Source organism: Carassius gibelio, chromosome A13, assembly GCF_023724105.1.
Source record: "Carassius gibelio isolate Cgi1373 ecotype wild population from Czech Republic chromosome A13, carGib1.2-hapl.c, whole genome shotgun sequence".
Lineage (NCBI taxonomy): Eukaryota > Metazoa > Chordata > Actinopteri > Cypriniformes > Cyprinidae > Carassius > Carassius gibelio.
This window is the reverse complement of record NC_068383.1, coordinates 7,794,236-7,817,067: the sequence shown is the minus strand read 5'-3', so window position 1 is coordinate 7,817,067 and position 22,832 is coordinate 7,794,236. Positions and strand designations below refer to the sequence as shown.

At 35.6% G+C, this 22,832-nt stretch overlaps 1 protein-coding gene and 1 long non-coding RNA gene across 6 annotated transcripts in view; one reads left to right on the top strand and one right to left on the bottom strand.

The window, feature by feature from the left end:
• LOC128026013 (son of sevenless homolog 2) overlaps positions 1 to 22,832 on the bottom strand; it is a 30,242-nt gene that overhangs the window by 5,506 nt on the left and 1,904 nt on the right. For 2 of the 4 annotated variants that reach the window (XM_052612694.1, XM_052612696.1), the window contains 18 exons: positions 11,300 to 11,425; positions 9,595 to 9,726; positions 9,345 to 9,509; positions 8,351 to 8,557; positions 8,079 to 8,222; positions 7,859 to 7,969; positions 6,149 to 6,247; positions 5,940 to 6,067; positions 5,205 to 5,860; positions 4,982 to 5,063; positions 4,623 to 4,745; positions 1,798 to 1,910; positions 1,463 to 1,685; positions 1,268 to 1,387; positions 967 to 1,129; positions 756 to 873; positions 459 to 631; positions 258 to 374 (listed from right to left, as the gene is read on the bottom strand). In XM_052612694.1, coding sequence (XP_052468654.1) covers positions 258 to 374; positions 459 to 631; positions 756 to 873; positions 967 to 1,129; positions 1,268 to 1,387; positions 1,463 to 1,685; positions 1,798 to 1,910; positions 4,623 to 4,745; positions 4,982 to 5,063; positions 5,205 to 5,860; positions 5,940 to 6,067; positions 6,149 to 6,247; positions 7,859 to 7,969; positions 8,079 to 8,222; positions 8,351 to 8,557; positions 9,345 to 9,509; positions 9,595 to 9,726; positions 11,300 to 11,425 — 3,000 coding nt within the window. Of the gene's footprint in view, positions 1 to 257; positions 375 to 458; positions 632 to 755; positions 874 to 966; positions 1,130 to 1,267; positions 1,388 to 1,462; positions 1,686 to 1,797; positions 1,911 to 4,622; positions 4,746 to 4,981; positions 5,064 to 5,204; positions 5,861 to 5,939; positions 6,068 to 6,148; positions 6,248 to 7,858; positions 7,970 to 8,078; positions 8,223 to 8,350; positions 8,558 to 9,344; positions 9,510 to 9,594; positions 9,727 to 11,299; positions 11,426 to 13,578; positions 14,485 to 22,832 lie in introns of those variants that run through there. The other 2 variants (XM_052612697.1, XM_052612695.1) reach the window with 2 other exon arrangements.
• Positions 16,717 to 21,379, top strand: LOC128026018 (uncharacterized). 2 transcript variants are annotated; one of them, XR_008186314.1, is made up of 4 exons: positions 16,717 to 17,126; positions 17,243 to 17,328; positions 17,441 to 17,535; positions 19,305 to 21,379. It is a non-coding gene; the product is annotated as an uncharacterized LOC128026018 (long non-coding RNA). The 2 variants fall into 2 exon arrangements; XR_008186313.1 differs by having other exon boundaries at positions 16,720 to 17,136; positions 19,305 to 21,378.

The window sequence follows — 22,832 nt, the reverse complement described above, 5'->3', positions numbered from 1 at the left end:
ATTATTATAGCTTTAATTTAAATTAATTTAATTGTTTAATAATTACAAGCCAAAATGTCCAAAATAAATACAATAAATAATCCAACCTCACCCAATAAACTATAAACTTAAAACAACAACAACAACATTGCTGCCAAATAAATAAATTAGTTGTCAATACAATTTTTTTGTTGTTTTAATTATTTGAAAATTAAAACTGATAAATGCAGACATATATATTTATATATAGACATAATGCTTTTAAAAAAAAAACTCACAAATCTGGGTGGCTGTCTGCAGTTCCGTGGCTCGATCTCTAGAGACTTGTTGAACAGGTAGTCAGAAAACTCCTTCTCGCTCATGTTTTCCATGGGATTCAGATTCTCAAAAAACCTCTACAAGACAAACAATCTCTTAGACACATAAGAACTAGACGGAGGGAAACAAAACAGCTGAGAGTGAGTGATCAACATGTAAACCTTTATATCGTATTCGACTTTGAGGCAGTAGGGTTGGTTCTGGTACTGCTGGATTTCTCCAGTGATTTCTGCTACTTTGCGTCTTTTGCTAAAGTTGATCAGTTCTTTTCCATCACGTTTTAGAAAATCTGGATTTCCCTCTTCAGTCTTCAGAATGTTAGTCAGGTAGATACCTGAATACACAGAGCAAACAGACAGGAAACATCACATAAGTACACTACACACACACACAATACTGTTCAAAATGTTGGGGTCAAAATGTATGCCAGTTTGTTACAAAGCAGCTCTATCTCTTACCAAAGAAAGGTACACAAGGCGGGTTGATGGATTTGAGCTTGGCGAGGTATTTCTTAAAATGATCTTGACTGAGTTCAACAGCTTCCTCTAGAATCCTCCTTTTCCTCTCAGGCACAGCCTACATATACACAACATAACCACATATTCCATTATTATCTGTCAGTTACTTTTCTGATTCACACTGTGATTGCATAATGAATGAACAGGTCACCTCAAATGTGTGGTCGAGACGATACACCGGTACTGAGTTAATGGCGCTTACAATCTCCAAAACTCCATTAAAGTTATTGAGCTCTTGAAATACCTGCAGGATTTCAATAATACGAGAGAATACAGCAACCCTCTCGTCCACATTTTCAGCCTCTACTATACACCTGAGTGACAGAAAGAGAAACAAAGAATTGACTTACAGAACTGATAGCATCAAGAATGGAGAAGATGTTTTTCTGCAATATAAAATGTGTTGTACTGTTTGTGGAGATGATGCAGCTGGCTATGAGCTAGTTACTCACTTTTCAAACCACAGTGTCAGGTTGGTTGTGTGTCTAATCATCCTTAGCAGATTAGGAGAATTCTTCTCTTTATCTTCCTTTGTCCAAACGCTTCCTACCAGCTCAGATGGACGAACGGCTCTATGTACACAAATGTAAAATAGTCAGACAGTGTACTGTTATCCAAACATATGCTTATAGTTCTGACTGGCTCACCTGTACAGATCAGACTCTAGAAGTGTTAACTGACGAGCAATTTCTATTGGATGAAGGGTCATGAGGTCGAAGCAGTCAAAGTTCCCGGGACGGCTGATGTGCCATTCAATAGGAGGAGGTGGGCTCTCAAAGGTGATGTTGTGACTGATCCCATTAGATTGAGTTTGTTTCTTCCGTCTCATGATCTTGATGATAGACTCCACCCACTTGCGCATCGATTTACCTGAAAAACAGAATATCAGAACCCAGTCTCTAAATCTGTGTTTGTGTAAATATGATATCTACATGCTCATACGTCATGCATGCATCAGAAATGTTAGAGTGTGTGTACGTACCTCTAAGTTGTGTGGTGCTGATGAGGTATTCTTCAAGTCCACAGCTGAGTTCAGGATCATTCTCAAAGTCATAAAAATGATGTTCTACCCACTGACGGAATACATTCAGAACCCTAGACACACATACAGACATTAGATTGACGTGCTCACAGGCACTATCAGCAGGACTGTATGGGGTAACACTGACTGAAATGAACCAAACGGGATGGTTGAGCCTTACAAATTTTTTTTTTTTTATATATATTTACATTTATTCATTAAGTTGCTTTTATCCAAAGCAACTTACAGATGAAGACAGTGGAAGCAATCAAAAACAACAAAAAGAGCAATGATATATAAGTGCTATAACAAGTCTCAGTTAGGTTAACACATACACGAAGCATGGGATTTTAAATAATATAATAAATAAAAAGAAAACAGATAGAAAAAAAGAAAAGAAAAGAGCAAGCTAGTGTTAGAGATCTTTTACACGCACACACACACACACACACACACAGACATACAATTGCATAATTAATGAAAAGAAAATAGAATACAAAAAGATTAGAAAGGGAGTTAGATTTTTTTTTAAGAATAGAATTAGAATAATGAGTGTTAAAGTTAGAGGGTCAAATAAAGATGGAAGAGATGTGTTTTAAGCCGATTCTTGAAGATGGCTAAGGACTCAGCTGCTCGGATTGAGTTGGGGAGTTCATTCCAGCAGAAGGGAACATTTAATTTAAAAGTCCATAAAAGTGACTTTGTGCTTCTTTGGGATGGCACAATCAAGCGACGTTCACTTGCAGAACGCAAGCTTCTAGAGGGCACATAAGTCTGAAGTAACACATTTAGGTAAATGGGTGCAGAGCCAGTGATAGTTCTGTGGGCAAACTTCAATGCCTTGAATTTTATGCGAGCAGCTATTGGAAGCCAGTGTAAATTGATAAACAGAGGTGTGACGTGTATTCTTTTTTGGCTCATTAAAAATTTATCTTGCTGCCGCATTCTGAATTAATTGTAAAGGTTTGATAGAACTGGCTGGAAGACCTGCCAAGAGGGCATTGCAATAGTCCAGCCTGGACAGAACAAGAGCTTGAACAAGGAGTTGTGCAGCATGTTCTGAAAGAAAGGGCTTGATCTTCTTGATGTTGAATAAAGCAAATCTGCAGGATCTGACAGTTTTAGCAGTGTGGTCGGCGAAGGTCAGCTGATCATCAATCATAACTCCTAGGCTTCTAGCTGTTTTTGAAGGAGTTATGGTTGATGTGCCTAACTTGATGGTGAAATTGTGATGAAACGATGGGTTTGCTGGAAACACAAGCAGTTCTTCTGTCTTGGTAAGGTTGAGTAGAAGGTGATGGTCCATCATCCAGGAAGAAATGTCTGTTAGACAAGCTGAGATGCGAATAGCAACCGTCGGATCATCAGGATGGAATGAGAGGTAGAGTTGAGTGTCATCAGCATAGCAGTGGTATGAAAAGCCATGTTTCTGAATGACAGAATCTCAGTTGAATGTCCACTTCTGAAGCCAGATTGGTTGCTGCCAAGGAGGTTGTTGTGTGTGAGAAATGTAGAGACTTGGTTGAAAACAGCTTGTTCAAGTGTTTTTGCAATGAAAGGAAGAAGAGAAACTGGTCTGTAGTTCTCTAAAAGAGAACTATATATATATATATATATATATATATATATATATATATATATATATATATATATATATATATATATATAATTTTTCTAAACTCCTTTTTAATGGTTACATTTAATTGTATTAATCAAAAAGCATGCCTAATTAATTAAAATCATAACACTTAGACATTTTCACAACTATTTATTAAAAGTTTAACAACAATTACATGTATAGGGCCCTATGAAATGTTTTATTTTTTCTTCACCATATGTTTTTCTTAAAATATACTTATGAAATGTTTTTTTTCTCTCAGAAATTCTGTTGTGTATATAAATTTTTCTGGTTATCAAATGAAGGCATAAAACATTCATTTAATTTTTCTTTTAATTACTGAAAATTAAGCAAACTTAATTGTTTGGTAAACAAAGGGGATTTATTATTAAAAATAAAACATGGAACAAATGTTGTGTGATTATTCCTTAAAAATATATTATTTCATTTTAGTAGTAGTAGTAGTAGTAGTAGTAGTAGGCTATAAACATTCCGCTGAACAATAGTAATACATTTCTAGCAAATACTTGCCTTTACATTAAACCTGATTTTTATTTTGACGGGTGACCATGAATACCTTTACAGTTCTGTGTGATGTGATGTGACGCTAGTTATACTCAAATCAAACTGTCAAATGCTCATGCAGTGACTCAATGCAATTCTGGAGATGTTCTTCATGTGTTTACATCCTCATTTTGTGAGACGACAGAAGCTGAAATCACTGTCATGTGTGTGTAATAAATGAAGTCACCCTTCTGCGCCATTCATTAACGCAGAACATGCATGCATTCAATCTATCAAAGTGACATTGAAGACGTTTTGCTGTTATATTGCAAAATATTTACATTTCAGCTAAATGCTGTTCTTTTGAAGCTTCAATGAATCATGAAAAAAATGCATCATGGTTTGTACAAAAATATTAAGCAGAACAACCATTTTCAACATTGATAATAATTTGAAATGTTTCTAATTATGAGCAGCAAATCAGCATATTAGAATTGATTTCTAAAGACTGGAGTAATGGCTGCTGAAAATTCAACTTTGCCATCACTGCAATAAATCACATTTTTAAGATATATTCAAAGAGAAAACAGTTATTTTTAGTTGTTATAATATCACGAGTGCATCATGCTTGAGTTTGCTTGGCAAATGAGAATGTGTGTTTTACCTGAGCTGGACAGGCTGCACATATTCCCTGCGAAATCTCTGAAGCTCAGCTGCCATCGGTTGCTCTCCATTCCAGAGTGCCTCTCGGTCTGCTTCTGATGGCTCTGGCTCTGGAATCTCAATTCTAAAGCATCATGGGGACACAAGTAAAACTAAATTGCATGCATATACACTGTATATCCTAACATGAAAGGGAAACAACAAGAAACAGCAAACAATGTTCAGTTGTGTAAATGCAACAAACTCCCTGATGGACAAGCAGGCATTTTAGAGTGATGCCAGAGCTATGAATAATTTAGTTTAATTCCTCTCTTCTCAGTGGCTGAACATGTGTGTGACACAAGTGTATGTGTGCTTTACCTTTCAATCAGTAGTGTGAGCAGGTCTTGTGGTTTACAGAAAGAACGATATGTAGTCAGAAATGTACGCACAAAATTTGGGTCTGTGTGGAAAAGAAGAACAGTACTTATAATGGCATGCAGGGACAGACACAAATAACAGAGAAACACTAGTATGCAAAGGTTTGGTGACTGAATTTCTTTCTTGTAGACCTTCAGATCTAAAGGAGTGTTTTATTCTGTACCTGCATACATGTGATACGTCAGTCTCTCGATAAGCTTGACAACTGTCCCAGCCTTAATAATGGGGATTCCAGTCTTGCGCTGCGCTCCCTCCTCAAATACAATGTTCTCCTCAGAATCCTGTATAGCAAACCGGTAGATGTCCGGTGACGGCAGCCTCAGCGGTTGTGCTTGTTCCTCGCGGTGCAGGACGGTGTCCAACATGCGGTCCAGAGTGGGACGGTACTGTAGCGTGACCAGCGCAGCCATCCATGCACTCTTCTCTTCCGCTGAACGCGCGCTGAACACAGCACTGCTTTCCTCGCGGCCCACCAGCTCAAATGCATGACAAAAATCTGGTGAATCCTCACGATCTACAATGCAATACTTGCGTAAAACAAACTTCTCTTTCAGACGAAACTCGGCCCCACTGCCTGCTCCCGGCAACCTGGAGCTCTGGTTGGCTTTGCAGCTTATCATGAGGCCATCAAACAGGAAATTGTGCCGTTCGTGTTTAGCTCCGGTCCGTAGAAGCGCCCCCTCCATGATGAACTGGCTGCAGCACTGGCCGATATCTCTGCCTTCCCAGCCATCAATACACCTCTGGATGTCATTCATACGCTTTATTGCTGCCTGTTTGCTGCGAGATGCACGACTATATAACCGATACAGAGGCTCCCTAAAAGAGAAAGAAAAATTTTAATGGGATTTCGTACTGACATATACAGTAGGTGTACAAACCATGAAGTTTGCATTACCCTTGTTTGCGTCGTGGTTGTTGTTTAGCATATATCCGTTCAATGCTGCACTGTAGGTTGATCAGTGCAGTCTGAGCCTGTTTTAAACACTCTCTGTCGTCTTGGTCTTCACTGCACTCCTGCAATTGCTACAGAGACAATGATACATAAACCTCAAGTGACACATTACACTGCTGTAGGTAACTGATTGAGTGAAGTGTGTTTAGTACCTGTAACAGTTCAAAGTAGTGCATGCAGTGGTAAACGGGAACCATCATCAACTGAGGAAGCACATACTGCACTGCCTCCTTAAAACCCTCTGCAATTGACTGAAACACACAAAAACACAAAAGATCTGAGCTCATGACTGCAGAGATGAAGACTTTAATTCAAATTAGGGTGAGGCGATGTCTACAGTGAAACGTCACGATGGACGATGACATCGGGGAGTGGTGTTAGGGGGTGTGCCCGAAGCGTGAATCCCCATAAGGGAAAACAACGAATGATTCCTAACACCGTGTCTACACCAGATGCGAGAGGAGCAGCATCACTACAAAAATCCCTGACAGTGAACTGCTGCCGCATTCTATTTATGATGTGTTGACAGAAATTTCACTTGATTTTCAATGGTCACTTTGTCGCGTCCAGTGTAGAAGTCTTTAGCTGATACAGCGCGGTGCAACACAACAACTATCGCATCTGGTGTGGACACAGTGTAAGGGGAGATGACTGATAGGAGAAGTTCAAGCGAACACAAACCTTGAAAGTGATAGTGAAACTAAAAAGCAAGTTGCATTCAAGTTCAATTAGTCTAATTTCTAAGATGCACAGTACTGGATAAAAGTGAAACAAACATGGATTAAAATGATCCTACATCTTAAAGACTATATCTCTACAAAAACAATTAAACTGATTAATAAAGAAGTTTGAAACTTAAAAAGAAAAAACAACAACAACACAATCCTCAGTGACTGGAGATATTTCATGTTTTTAAACCGGTTTAAATGTATTAGTTATATATCAATTATCTGTGTTGATATTGTTAACAAAAACAAAAAATAAAATATCAGATGAAAAAAGATGACTTAAAATCAGAAATGCTGTCTTGGCAACTAACTGGAATAAAATAAGTTTTAGTACTAAAATTACTAAAACTAATTTAAATCAAAGCTACACAGAAATATTCAAAAAGCACAAAACAATATTACTAAAACTTAAACTAAACCTAAAATTAAAATGATAAGCTAATTCAAATACTAACAAATACTAAAAAAAAACATAACTAATACTAGAATAACAGCTATCAACCAATATTATTATTTACATTAATTTATAAGTATTTGTTGAAATTGGATATTTAATTATGCACACTTCTTTCCACAGTTAAATTTAATCTTTATTAAATCTCAAAATTAATATCAACTTTTCAAACTCTGCATTATAATGCTGTGACACCTAAATTCACTTTACAGTGAAGCATGAATTTCAAAAAAAATTATAGAGATTTTTAATCTCACCAATTTAGTGGTTACATGCCATAGGTAGCTGTGACTTGTGGCCTAATAGTTAGAGAGTCCGAATCTTAACCAAAAGTTTACGAGTTTGAGTCTCTTGTCTGGCAGTGATTGTCAGTTGTCAGTCAATAACCAGCGATTTCTTCTGCCCTCAAGTCCACGACTGAGGTGAGACCCTAGTCCAAGGCACCAAACCCCCAACTGCTCCCCTGGCACCACAGCAATATGACTGCCCACTGCTCTGGGTGTTTGTTCATGGTGTGTGTGTGTGTTCACTACTCTGTGTGGGCATTTGGATGGGTTAAATGCATGGCACAATTTCCGAGTATTTGAATATCACTTTCATTTTCACTTTGAAACTTCCAAAAAACAATTCAAGATTGAAAAAAAAAGATGAACCAATCAGAGGCCAGTATTGGTACTGACCTGGAAGTACAGAGCAACAGTGGGGCGGGACATCAAAGTGTTGAAATGTTGACAGTATTCTTTAGAGAGGATATCCTGAGAGAGTGTCTCATAAGGATCAAACGCCTGCTCCTGTACACAACAGATATGCACACAAACATATCTAACAGCACAGTAATGTACATCATACATGAATGTATTTCTCCGTTTTAGACTCTCATGAGTGTTTGAGTTTCTGTACCTCAGCAAGGTCTTCGAAGCAGCTGCCCACAAGGGGGTGCGGACTTCCATCGGCTGTCATTTCTACAGCATCCTCAATAAGACCCAACAGCTTAACCGTTAACTCGTGAACCTCTAGAATATTACTGAATGCCAGCTCCACATCCTACACACATTGCAGGCAGAAAGAAAACTGACAATAAATGATAATAAATAGAAAGCAAACAACGAATCCCTGCTAGTATTAATGCTTATTTCCATTAGCTCATGTTCTGACTGGTCAGAAGAACGCACCTGAGTGGAGAAGAGTTTGCTATTGGACGTAAAGGCTTGCCGGAATACTTTGATGATGAGATCGAGTTCCCGCAGATACTGACGCTCCTCGGCGATCTCCAGACGCACAAGGTCATCATATGTGAGCACACCAGAGGAAGACACCTCCTCTACACCCTGAGACACCAGACCCATCTCCTCTTCCTGATCGAACATATCCATTAACACCTGAAAGAGAGTGCGCACACACACACACACACACACAAAATAATACTAGGACTGTTAATAAATTCAAATAAATAACAACTATTCACTATAATTTATGCAGTTAATCTTTAATGTTTGTGGTATTCAGACATACGGATTCAAAATAATCTTTCATTATTATTTTTATTTCTGTGGTATAATGGAATAGAGCAGATTTGCCTGAAATAATTTTGAAAATAACAGCAACAAGAACAATGATAAACATAATATAAAAGATCCCTGTAGATCATAATGATGTGTCAAGGTCAGTGAGCCTCACAAAACTTTAGATCATTTGGTTTTAACGATATTATGGTCTCACAGTATTTAAAAAACAAATCAAAATAAGAAACATATGAAAACAAAATGAATAAAAACAACACTTCTCTGAATTTTTCTTTGAATCATCTGGATAAAGATTTATGTAGACCCTAGTGCCAGTGTCAACATATTTCACAGGATTCAGATTTGATGAACTTAAAATAAATTTAGTGAGAATTATAATTACTTAATTGCCATTTCTTAATTAATTGCCCATCTTGATTTAATCAATAATTTACTTAGGGATTAAGAAGGTCTTTCTCCATCTTGTATCAGACATATTAGAAATAAACTGTAATAATTGTCATAATTAAATGTGTATCATCACTATTTATTTAATTTCATCAATAACTTCACACGTACCAACCTTTCAAGAAACAAAAACTATTTATACAGACATAACGAATCAGTAATTTTTTAAACACACAGACACACACACACTTCTGACCTTGTCAGCACACATGGAGACAGTGATGTCTTGCTGGCTAATCTCGAAATGTCGAATGTTGCTCACGTAGTTTCCAGCCAACTTGAGGATGTCGGCTGCAATGTACTCCAGTACAGCAACAATATACAGACACACATTATAGTCGATCTTATAGCCCAGAACCTCCTGTACACACAAAACCAGATGCTTGTTACTCTGTGTGCTAGCTAGCATTGTGTGAATACTGATGATGTGTTTGAAGTTTTCGCACCTTCAGTAGTGGATGTATTTTATCAACTGGTAGCAGCAGTGGATTCCTTCGCTTGCGCTTCTCTATCGCCATCTGAGCATCTGCCATGGCCCATTTATCGATGGGATTCGGGAACGTCTTCTGGACACGATCCTATGATTACACATCAAGCCAAAGGTGACAAAACTAATCAGGCAAACACATACTGCCAGACTGTATATATATGCATTTGTGTTTAACTATGTTCGGGACTATTCAGGGTCATGGCTACCTCTTGATTTTACTATATTCAGAAAAATATATGATTTATAAAAATTAAAGAGATTTTGACTGAAAGAGCTTCATTTGAAGCTAGTTTGCTACATCAGCTGAATATTATGTAATTTTCATGCTTTAGTAAAAAATAAACTTCCCTGTCTTGATTGTTTAGGACACATGCCAATCTTTATTTTTACATTCCTCCATGTATGTCCACTGTCACATGTAAATAATTTAAAGCAGTCAAACCCACTTATAGCAGCAGAATTTAGAGGTGGGCGTTATGGCAAAAATATCATATCACAATTTTATTTTATTTTTTAAGGAATATCACGATTTAATCATGATTCTTCATGTTGGTTTTACTATTTTGCAAGTTGTCTGAGCAATACAGCCTAATTTCCCTATTCTAAAAACAAATCCTTATGAGGTAAAATATAAAATAAAAAAAATAATGGAAGATATTTCGGCCAAAGTGGGCGAAGATAAAAATCTTTGTCAAATACACATAATAGGCAAATAAACAAACCGTGCTTTATTTTTCAGGTACAGTAGGTGTATTTAGCAGTAGCATTCAAGAAACTGAATTAACAAATATAAATATAAATATAAATATAAAACACTATATACATCACTCTCAAGTTGAAACCCAAATGAGTTTCTTTTTTCTGTTGAACACAAGTTATTTTGAAGAACGTTGGTAACCCAACAGTTGCTGGTCCCAAGTGACATCCATAGTATACTTTTCCTACTATCAAAGTCAATGGGTACCAGCAACTGTTAGGTTACCCACATTCTTCAAAATATTGTTAAAAAATGGTTCAGCACAAGAAATTATTACAGGTTTGGGACAACGTGTGAGTGAGTAAATAATGACAGAAATTTTATTTCTGTGTGAACTATCCCTTTAATGACAATCGGCAGCATGTTTGGTACTGTGGCTTTAAGCCATTTTTTTTACTTTCACTTTAGACATAACCAACTGTGTTTATATGTAAGCCTTGTGTATTTCTGACAGTATCAGCGCTGTCAGATGCGAAAGATAACTTGGTCCAGTTGTGTGCTGCTTCAGGTATTCATGTCAGAACTGCACACAAATTTAATTTTTAACTGGACAGGCTTTAAAGCACATGCAAATAATGTACTTTTGTGAGCAGTGTCCTGTGAGAGTAACTCTACCACTGAGTTAACATTTGTTGTGAATCTACGTTGCATTGTACAGTTTATTGAGAAGGATGTGCCAGAACTGCAACTGACAGAATGTGCGCTGAAGCACAGTACTAAAATATTTCTTCATTAGCAGATAGTGAAGATATTTTAATCGCCCAAAATCATATCACCATATCGCACATCCCTAGCATAAATATATAGATATGTATAGCACAACTGCTGCCAGCTGACACATTTCTCCCATACTACACTATACAGTGTCTCATAATGCCCATCCCTGATGTGTACTTATGTTAACCTCGACATCAGCTATTGTTCTGGGCTGTGTAACACACAGCTTGTTCAGAAGCTGTAGTATGAGCGCCTCAATGTGCTGGAGTGCGTCTTCTTTAGCAGCCAGGTTTGGATGCACTTGTACCTGCACCTGCACATATAAAAACATAGCAGTGTTATAACTTCATTGTAACACTGAATCACGAATGCATTTGAATGGTATCACCAAGACAAATGCACATGAAAAGAAAGAAAAGAAAAGAAAAGAAAAACACGGTAAAAATAAAGTTAATTTTAAAAATCTGGTCTGCAATCACAGCTCTCTCACAGATTTATAGATAGACATACTGTTGCAAATGCTACATGACGTCATCTGACATACACACTCACACACCATCTCAGCTCACAGTTTGTGGTGGACAAAAAAAAAAAAAAAAACTCTTTCTGATTTTATCCCCCTCCCACCTTACTGGGCTGTGTCCTGAAATAGGAATGCAGTCTGTTCAGGTAGTTTAGCAAAACCAGGCAGAGAGACACAGCAAACAGAAGCAGTTTCAAATCAAATAAAAAAAATAACATTTGTGTTATGATGGGTGAAGGGTTAAAGGTGAACACAAGTTCAAACACAGATTTAATCCACTCCTGCAGTGCAACTGTGAAATACTGACCAAAAACAAAGCAAATGCATGCAAGCACATACACACTCACACAAATACACAGATGAGAGATGGCTTGTGCTCTCTGCTCTAGTGTCTGATTACATGCTGTCCTCCATTAGGCACTGAGAGCTACTCTACTGGGACCCCACAACACACATACACACATGCAGATACAAACACACACTCTACCCCTCTGTCTTCTCCAGGGATGGGGGGATGATAGTAGCAGACAGAAAAGTATTGATGTGGAGAATGGGAGAGCAGGCAGACAAAATGATAGATGTGAGCGCTAGTGAGTGTATGTCCAGAGTGAAAAACATACAGGATGAGATTTAAAACCAATTCTCCATATATTTACATTTTGAAGCTTTAGATTTGGATTAATAATATAACTTGTATGGAACAGATCTGAGACTGATCGATAAATTCTGATAATATTTGTTCACCCTCATAATGTTCCAAACTTTTATGACTTTCTTCTGGGGAAGGCATTAATTATTTTGAAGAAAGTTGGTAACTACTGACCTCCATTTTATAAACTAAAGTATTTACTTTTATGCTCCACAGAAGAAAGAAAGACATACAGGTTTGAAATGACATATGGATGAGTAAATTAATTAATCTTTTTGGGTGAACTTTTTTGCATTGTAATGATCAGTGAATATGTTGTTTATAATTAAAGTTCTTTATCTGTCTCAGTGTGACACTCACTTCACATATATTTTTAAGGATTTGTTTGGCTGGAAACATAAATCATTTTCAGCATTAGATCAGATGCAGCCTAAATCTTTCTTTCTCTCACAGCCAAAGACATTCACACACACCATCTGCTCCCACAGACTCCTGATGGTGCCGAGATATTTTTCTTGCAGTAGTGAGAAGAACAAGACGGAAGGGAGATCTGGAATACATTTTGTCATTTATTCTGGCAGGGAAGCCCTGGATTCCCTCAATCTCAAACATAAATAAATAGAAATTAACTAAATTAGTGTGTGTACCTACTTAACTATATTTCGGGGACAAATTTGCACCTAAAGTGACCAAAACCTGACAAAATCGCCAAAAACCTATTTGGGGACATCCCCATTTGTAAAACTGGTATAAAATTAACGTTTTTTTATTATTATTGTAAAAATGCAGAAATTTTCTTTGAGGGGTAGGCGTGGGTTTAAGTTAAAGTGTATCTGTATATAAAACAATATAAGTCTATGAATTGTCCCCATTTAGATAGCGAAGTAAACATGTGTACGTGCGTCTAATTTTTACTTTTTAAAAGGACTAACCTGACATTATAGTTAAACATTGGACTGCTTTTTGTAAGGTGAAACTCAATTAAAAAGTAAAAGCCAACCAACTGATCTCTCCAAACTAGACACTAGACCAAGACATGTCGCGTCAAAGTGTATGTCAGCTATCAAACCGTGGCTGTATGGTTTTAAGGCCGTGATATAATTTTAAAGAAACATTCTTTGCATCTTGCATAGCTGCATCCTTTAGAAATGTCTCAAAGCAGACATTACGTACAGCTGTGCAAATCATCATACGGAGCGAACTCCAGATTTCAGTGCTCATTAAAACTCACTCATTAAGCTTGAGATTCAATATAAACAACAAGAGTGAATGACGGACCGAACAGGGTCAGTACCTTTCGTAGCGCCTGCACGAACAGGCCTCGCCATCTCGCGCTGCTCTCGTCGCTGGAGCTGAAGTCGTGCTGCATGCCTGCGGCTCTGCATCGGCCCCGCGCGCTCCCAGCACCGGGAACAACCACACAAGTTTATCCGCACTCACGGCGCGCACACACGGTCAAAACAAACTCAAACTCTACCACATTTACGAACCAATAAGGCTTTTCGACACGTGAAGTACCTCATTCTGTTGCGAAAAAAACTGTTTTTAATCAATCTAAGCAGTTTTGAAGAGTGTAAAAGTGTCCGGATCTCTGTCCTGACAGCCGTATGAGTGTCGCTGGTGTCTCGCGAAGCGCTCGTGCGCTAATTAGCCGCTAACATATACCGAAATTAGCCGCACATGCTAGTCGGGCAGTTCCCCCAGCTGCTCCTCAAACAGGACAGCCGATGTCATGTCTTTCTCAAAAGGGGAAATGTTAATTGAGGCGTTGGGTGTCGTCAGGCTGGCGTTCGTCTCGCGCTACTATTGTGTCCCTGCGGTTAACTGCAGCACATCTGGCGGCGCGCGGTGGCTCTGTGGCCTCAAGACTTTTCATGAAGCGCGCGAGCAGCAGTTTCTCCAACGGGAGACTGTCATGTTGTGGGAGTCCATCTGCTGGGCATATCCCAGTCACCAAAGCGACGTCGGAATCCGTTATAATCCGACGAAAATTCGGGGAGTGCTAATGTCTTTGTTTTTGTTGTTGGCAACGTCCCGATTCAACTCCAATGTAGTTCGCTCGTGTCTATGACGGTGTAATCACAGCTGCTCACTGCGCGCGCTTCCCGCATCTGCGCAGCCCGGAGGGAGGGATCGCCCACAAGAGAGCGAGCGAGCGACCGCAGCAACACAGCACACACGAGATATGCTTTATTTTGGCACAATAAACACACACGCACACAAACGTATATTCCAAAATCATTTTAACAATTAAACTATTGTATTTGACTTTAAGAAAATGGCACTGAGTAATAATTAATAATTAATAAAATAAAATAATAATGAAATGTTTAAAATAAGTTTAAATAGACCGTGGCATCTCGCCAGAGCTACTTCCTAATATTACTTATTATTTTAGTTACTATAAATCTAAAAATCCCCCAAATTTCCAGACAATCACTGCCATCGTGTGGTCAAGTGCGGAATGGTCACGTGATACGATCATTTAAACGCTTCATGAATCTGATCATGGGATGAGTTCACTTATCCCATTAGTTATCACACATAATTTACTCATCCTCCACTTGTTCCAAACCTGTATGAGTTTCTTTCTTCTGTTGAACACAAAAGATGCTATATATATATATATATATATATATATATATATATATATATATATATATATATATATATATATATATATATATATATATATATATATAAAAATGTTGCACTATTGACTTCTATAGTATTTTTTCTCTAGTATGGAAGTGAATGGTGCCTGCCAACTGTTGGGATACTAACATTTTTCAAAATATATTATTTTGTGTTTAACAGAAGAAAGAAACACATTCAGGTTTGGAACAAGTGGAAAGTGAGTAAATGATGCCAGAATTTTCATTCTGAAAGAGAAATGATCCTTTAATCAAATTATGCTCAAGAAAATGGTTGAGAACCAGGTGGCCAGGGCAAACCTTTTAAATAAGACAAAACAAGCATTAAAATAGGTTAAAACAACAAAAAATCTATTAATCTAAAAAAATATGGATATATGAAGTGGGTGATTACCAGACAAATATTCAAACATTGTTACAGACAAAGGAAGGCCTTGGAGTCAAAAAAAGATGAGAATCCTAATTCTACAATGAACAAATCAGAAGAGTTTTTTTTTTTTTTTATTACCCAATATCTTTCTTCAGACATGAGAGATTAGTGATCATTTAAAGACCCATCAGCAAACAAAATTTGTCATGCTTTATTTTTTAGACAGTTCTTTTCCCTCATAAATCATCAGATTTACAAATATTAACATAATAAACCTCCTAAAATCTGAATCATTTACAAAAGATACATTAGAAAAGAGCACCACAAATGTCCTTTCATTATTACACTTGCACACTACTATGAAAGTAACACTTATTCTAGTTAAGTTCTTTATACTCTAATTGGTTATGACAACATCATTTGAGTTATGTCTACGGTTGAAATATTTTCTCCAGCTCATCTGCGATCATCTCAGTGATGGCCAAGGAAAAGCTTGCAGCTAAAACCATATTAACACACATTGTAGGACCACAAAACCAGTCTTAATTATATATAATTATATTATTAATTATATTATTTATTATTATTATTGAGAAATAAAGCTGAATAAATCAGCTTTCCATTGATGTATCGTTTATTAGGATTTAAGAATATTTTGGCAGAGACACAACTATTTGGAAATCTGGAATCTGAGGGTGCAAAAGTCCTCTTTAAATTGTCCAAATGAATTCTTAGCAATGCATATTACTAATCAAAAATTAAGTTTTAATATATTTAGGGTAGAAAATTTAATTTTCCAATGATTTTTGCATAAAAGAAAAATCGATAATTTTGACCCATACAATGATTTTTGGCTATTGCTACAAATATACCCATGCAACTTAAAACTGGTTTTGTGGTCCTGGGTCACATTTAGTCAGGTGGCTATACTATTGAGTACAAGGAGTATTTTAGCATTTGATGATTGACCTCATTCACTTCCACAGTAAGTATCTCACTGTAAACTTCTCAATATTTTTTTTTTAAAGAAAACTAGGCCAAATTATTTTTTTTTAGTAGGCTAATCAACATTAAGCCAGGTGCTGTCTACTGAGATGAACTAAACCCTGAATATTTCTTTAGTGCACTCGATTCATGAGAATGTGTTAATATAAGTATACACTACCATTAAAAAGTAAGATCTGTAAGATTTTTTCATATCATTTTTTTAGCCTTGTGCATTTCTTTGAGCAAAAACACAGTTAAAATAGTAATATTGTCAAATAATAATGCACTTTAAAACAATTATTTTCTATTTTAATACATTTTCAAATAAAATTTATTCCTGTGATAGCAAAGGTGCACTGTAAAAAATAATTCAGTGGCTTAGTAAATTTCACAAAAATAAAGAGCTATATTTACTTAATAAAATCTTTTGAAATCATTTAAGTGATATTTTGAGTGGGTCAGGTTAAAAATAATAATTAAAAATCCAACAAATAATTTCTCTAAAATTTACATATATTATTTAAGTTTATTTAATGAAAATAAATAAGTATTTAACTAACTAATTATATTTTTAACATACCCTCAATATTTCTGGTGAATTCTAATATAAATATTTGATAATTATTTACTTGTACTGATCTGTTTTAGAAACTAAAATTATTAAGTATTTCCTACCAATTTTCCTAAATAAAGTTCCAGCTTAATAAAAAACGGTTTAAATAAATTAAGTAAATTTCGCGGCTAAAGTGATCACGTGTGCAGCTCCGCAGGAAAAAAAAATCTGCTTTCCTCAGCAGAGACGTCGACTAACCATACTCCTCACAACTCCTGGTTAAGTAAGGTTAGTCAGATAATCCTACTTACGTTTGTAACACTTTATTATAAAGTTAATAATTATTAAGCATTTCCTAACAATTGTCTTTGTATTTTACGTCATATTCAACAAGTTTCGTAACTTAATCGAGGTCACCTGAAGGACGGCGTTCCTGAGTTTCCTCAGCAACGGCAAGACCCGCACTCCTCTCATATCGGGGTACGTTATGTAATTTAGCCAGCTTAAACTAAATATGTTTGTGATGTTTAATTCAGAAGTTAATTATTAAGGATTTCCTAACAATTGTGTTTGTATTTTGCGACATCTTAAGAAGTTTAACGAGTTTCGCGGCTCAAGCAAGAGGCACCTGTCACTGAAGGACTGCTTTTCTCAGCAACGACGTGAACAGCATTACTCGAATTTCCTGTAAGTAGTCATTTTATAACGATGTATATTTGCAATACTTTATTCAAAAGTTGATTAAACATTGACCGTGTGTACGTGTACATAACAGTGTAGTTTTCTAAGTTAGTTAGTGGGGCAGCGATATGTATGTTAGGGTTTTTTTTTTTGAAGTGGATTAACTTTCGTACTATTTGGATCACCGTTTAACCGCCATTTGAAAGTCTAACGATAAGTGTACCGTGGTCCAGCAACTATAACTATACATGCCCAATGGAAAACGATTTTGTACAGGTTCCCCTTTGGGGTCAGTGGCTTGTCAAAAGGGAACACATCATTTATGAACTTTCAAATGACATTCTGTCTTGTAAAAAGCTGTCACGTTGTTGTAAAACATCATAATTACTACATGAACTCAAGTATGAGCTCTTAAATAACCACTAAAAATACGCCATGCAAAAGTATTTAAAATGGCGTGGACATAACATAGACTGGTGCGTTTTAATCAGCTCCCACTATAGGGAGTCAGCCAGTTTAAGGCCTGCTCCGTTGTAAAATCATTCTAGTGCACTGAAACCTAGATCACATACAATATCGGTCAAAAGTTTGAAAACAGTAAGCTTTTTAATGTTTCTAAAATAAGTTTCTTAAGCTCATTAAGCTTGCATTTATTTTTGTAAAAAAATAATGCAGAAAAAACAACCGTCTATTATCCCCCCCTACCCTCTATGGCTATTTGGCTGGTAATTTTTTTAGGGTTACTCGCCAGACTGATATAATATTTATATACACACACACACACACACACACACATATATATATATATATACACATACATACATACATATATACATTAAAGCCGAATTTTCATTCCATTACTCCAGTCACCGCAGCTGTTTCAAAACAAATCCAGACCTGGTGGGTATTGAAGGACAGCGGAGGCTGGGGGAGGGGTACATTGTTTTAATTTTAATTAAAGTAATATTTTTGTTCCCTGAAACAGATCAGTTTAATTTTGCATCCTTAAATAGTTTGATAGAAATTTCACAAATATATTATGTGTATTATAAATAAACAATTTGTTAGTCAAATACTAAATTGTTTTAGTGGAAAAAAAAGATAAAATATAACTGTACATTTTAGATAAAATTAACTGTTGTATTTTTAGTCAATTATTATGTTTACATTTATGTATTTGGCAGACGCTTTTATCCAAAGCAACTACATTGCATTTCAAGGTACACATTTACAATCTTATAATATTCAGAGATTTTATTAAGTTCATAAAGTTAAATATTATTGTAATATTTACTAAGCCACAGAATTATTTAGAGGGTTAAGGGTTGAGTGTGAGGGTTAATGCAATGCATATTTTTTTTCAAGTAGTGCAATTAAACAAGCTTTTTTGTTTCAAAACCATTAGTCATTTTACTTAAATATTAAACATGTTTATAAAGAAATTGGTTGAAATAATGCGGACCTCAATAAAAGCCTATAGCATTGATTTAAAGCATAGAAGCTCACAGTTAGTCTCTTTTCATTTTTCTTTTAGGTTTATTGTTAAAAATAAATGTCCCTATGTAGAAAATTAACCTGTCCTCTTGTTAAGAAGAATGCTGTTAATTTTTGCAACTCCTCCCCCTAGTAAACTTTGTTTGAGATTTTACCTATCATACGGTCCAACAGAATGTTTGCTTCTTCAGGTGCTATTTGTTTTGTGTATTTATCGCTTTCTTGTAACATTCAGGTTTGAATGTTAGATCTAACCAGTTATCTTTAAAATTTGCCTGTAGGGTTCAGCTGATCTACCCGTCTTCGTACACGCAGAGTTGGCAGAGGAGGTCATAAAAATCTACATCCTTCGGGACAATGATGGGGCAGTCAGCGATGTAGGAGTTGTGATTGAGGGCATCACTGTCCTCCGCAGTCTTGGGAATCTCAGCAGAGCCTGCTGCTATCTTTTGGGAGTCACGTATGCATTGGATTTGAGATATCCCAAGACCCACAAATACAGGTCCTTCTCAAAAAATTAGCTTATTGTGATAAAGTTCATTATTTTCCATAATGTAATGATAAAAATTAAACTTTCATATATTTTAGATTCATTGCACACCAACTGAAATATTTCAGGTCTTTTATTGATTTAATACTGATGATTTTGGCATACAGCTCATGAAAACCCCAAATTCTCAAAACATTAGCAAATTTCATCCGACCAATAAAAGAAAAGTGTTTTTAATACAAAAAAAAAAGTCAACCTTTAAATAATTATGTTCAGTTATGCACTCAATACTTCCGGAATCCGTTTGCAGAAACGACTGCTTCAATGCGGAGTGGCATGGAGGCAATCAGCCTGTGGCACTGCTGAGGTGTTATGGAGGCCCAGGATGCTTCGATAGCGGCCTTAAGCTCATCCAGAGTGTTGGGTCTTGCGTCTCTCAACTTTCTCTTCACAATATCCCACAGATTCTCTATGGGGTTCAGGTCAGGAGAGTTGAGCACAGTAATACCATGGTCAGTAAACCATTTACCAGTGGTTTTGGCACTGTGAGCAGGTGCCAGGTCGTGCTGAAAAACGAAATCTTCATCTCCATAAAGCTTTTCAGCAGATGGAAGCATGAAGTGCTCCAAAATCTCCTGATAACTAGCTGCATTGACCCTGCCCTTGATAAAACACAGTGGACCAACACCAGCAGCTGACATGGCACCCCAGACCATCACTGACTGTGGGTACTTGACACTGGACTTCAGGCATTTTGGCATTTCCTTCTCCCCAGTCTTCCTCCAGACTCTGGCACCTTGATTTCCGAATTACATCCAAAATTTGCTTTATGCTATATTATAATGCTATATGCCAAAATCATCACTATTAAAACAATAAAAGACCTGAAATATTTCAGTTGTTGTGCAATGAATCAAAAATATATGAAAGTTTAATTTTTATCAATACATTATGGAAAATAATGAACTTTTATCATAATATAACAATTTTTTGAGAAGGACCTGTACTCACTTGAGTTGTTCCAAAAACTGTTTCTTGAGCTGGATCCTCCAAAACTCTCTGTTAATGTTCAGAGGTTAAAAAATTATCTTCTTGCACAGTAGTGGTTCATGATCATCCCACAGAATGGGTATTCCTGATGGAAGTGTTTTTGTTATCGGATTAATTCTGTTGAAGGGATAGTTCACTCAAAAAGATGATGTTGTCATAATTTACTCTCCCTCAATTTGTCCCAAACCTGTACGAGTTTCTTTCTTCTGTTGAACACAAAAGATATTTTAAGTGAAGTGATGTGACATTCAGCCAAGTATTAAAGAGTGTTGGTTAACGCATTTAAAGGTTGCCATTGACTTTGCATAGTAGCCTTTTTTTTTTTTTTTTCTACCATGGAAGTCAATGGCAACTTTCAACTGTCTGTTAACCAACATTCATTAAAATATCTTTTGTGTTCAACAGAAGAAAGAAACTCTACAGGTTTGGGACAACTTGAGGGCGAGTACATTATGACAACATCATCTTTTTGGGTGAACTATCCCTTTAATATTGATGTAAGTGTTGCTTTTTTTTATGGTTTAATGAGTGGTAATGAGTGTGACTGCAAATGGCTGGTATGCACCAGGAACAAAGTAAGATGTCATTTCTCTTACGGCTATCATATTTTACATGTAATCTACTTGAATACTAAGATGGATGAAATGTTTCATAACGTTTAATCATTTCCCTTATGGCTGCTTTACAGTTTTTAATTTTTGCAATCTACTGGAATATTAAAATGGATAAAATGTTTCAAAGGTTGATTTTAGACTTTGTCTGATGTTTAATTGATAAATAAATGTTTAATAAAAAATGTGTTTCTTTCTTTATTTGGTTTTATTATATTAATTGTAAATGGTAAATGGTGTAAAAAAAAGTGAATGCAACATTTTGATCATTTATAGTCCAATATTAAGTTAAATTCACTTTTACATGTAGTAAACATAGCACATTTGTTTGGTTAAATTTCATCCAATATTTCAATTATATCTACTCAATATTTTTTGTTTATTTTACATAGAATTACAGTTGTGGTGTTTTATAATTTTGATTATATCTAATTAATTTTATTTCTCATATAAAGTTATTCAGTTATTCAGATTTACTTAATTTTTTTACTTACAATTACTCAATTTAAACAGTACATTTCATTGATTTCACAGCTTTAAAATTTACTCAATTTTTTTGAGTGTAAAAATGTTTCACCAAAAAAATTGAGTAAATAATAGTTAAACTTTTTACAGTGTGAAGTCTTCAGCATCCAATGATCTTTCAGAAATATCATGATCTGTTCAAGAAACTAAAAAAAAAAAAAAAAAAAAATCATTATCAATGTTGAAAACAGTTCTTTGATGAATGGAAAGTTTAAAAGAACAGCATTTATTTGACACATAAATCTTTTGCAAGTATTTTTACTATCACTTCTGATCAATATAATTTGTCCTTGATGAATAAAATAGCTAATTTCTTTTAAAAACATTTACTGACCCCAAACTTTTCGAACTATATATGTATAGATAGTATTTCATTGTACCTGTAGGAGACCATACTGAAAGTCACACTATAGTCGGTTGTAGTATTACATATATAACAAAATATTATCTTTAAACAAAACAAACAGTGATTAGTTGCATGTTATGATGTTCAGATGATCTCTTCCTGTCTAAATGGGCTTTTTTAAAAACAAATAATAGAAGGATTCATTAAGCAAGGATTCATTAAATTGATCAAAAATTACACTAAAGATATTATAACATTACAAAAAGTTTCTATATAATAAATTCTGTTCTTTTGAACTTTGTATTCATCAAAGAGTGAAAAAACTTAGCATTGATGATTAGAAGAAATGTTTGTTGAGCACCGAATCATCATATTAAAATGATTTCTGAAGGATCATGTGACACTGAAGACTGGAGTAATAATGCTGAAAAGTTAACTTTGCCATCACAGGAATATATTACATTTTAAAACATTTTATTTTATATTAAAATAGAAAACCATTGTTTTAAATTCTAAAAATATTTCACAATATTAAAATGTTTCGTGTATTTTTAATAAAATATACGCAGCATTTTGACATTATCTTCTTTTAAAACATCTTTAAAATCCTGTAGTGTATGTGAGGGCCAGTTTAACATAAACCGACATAACCAGTGAGGTTAAAACACGTTATACAAAATACAAATACATACATGATAGTCAAAATTAGGTTAATGGGTCTGTGTTTGAAACAGTAGTCAATTCACCTGAATCAGGTAAAAGCCTGATGACAGCACTTCTGCAATCT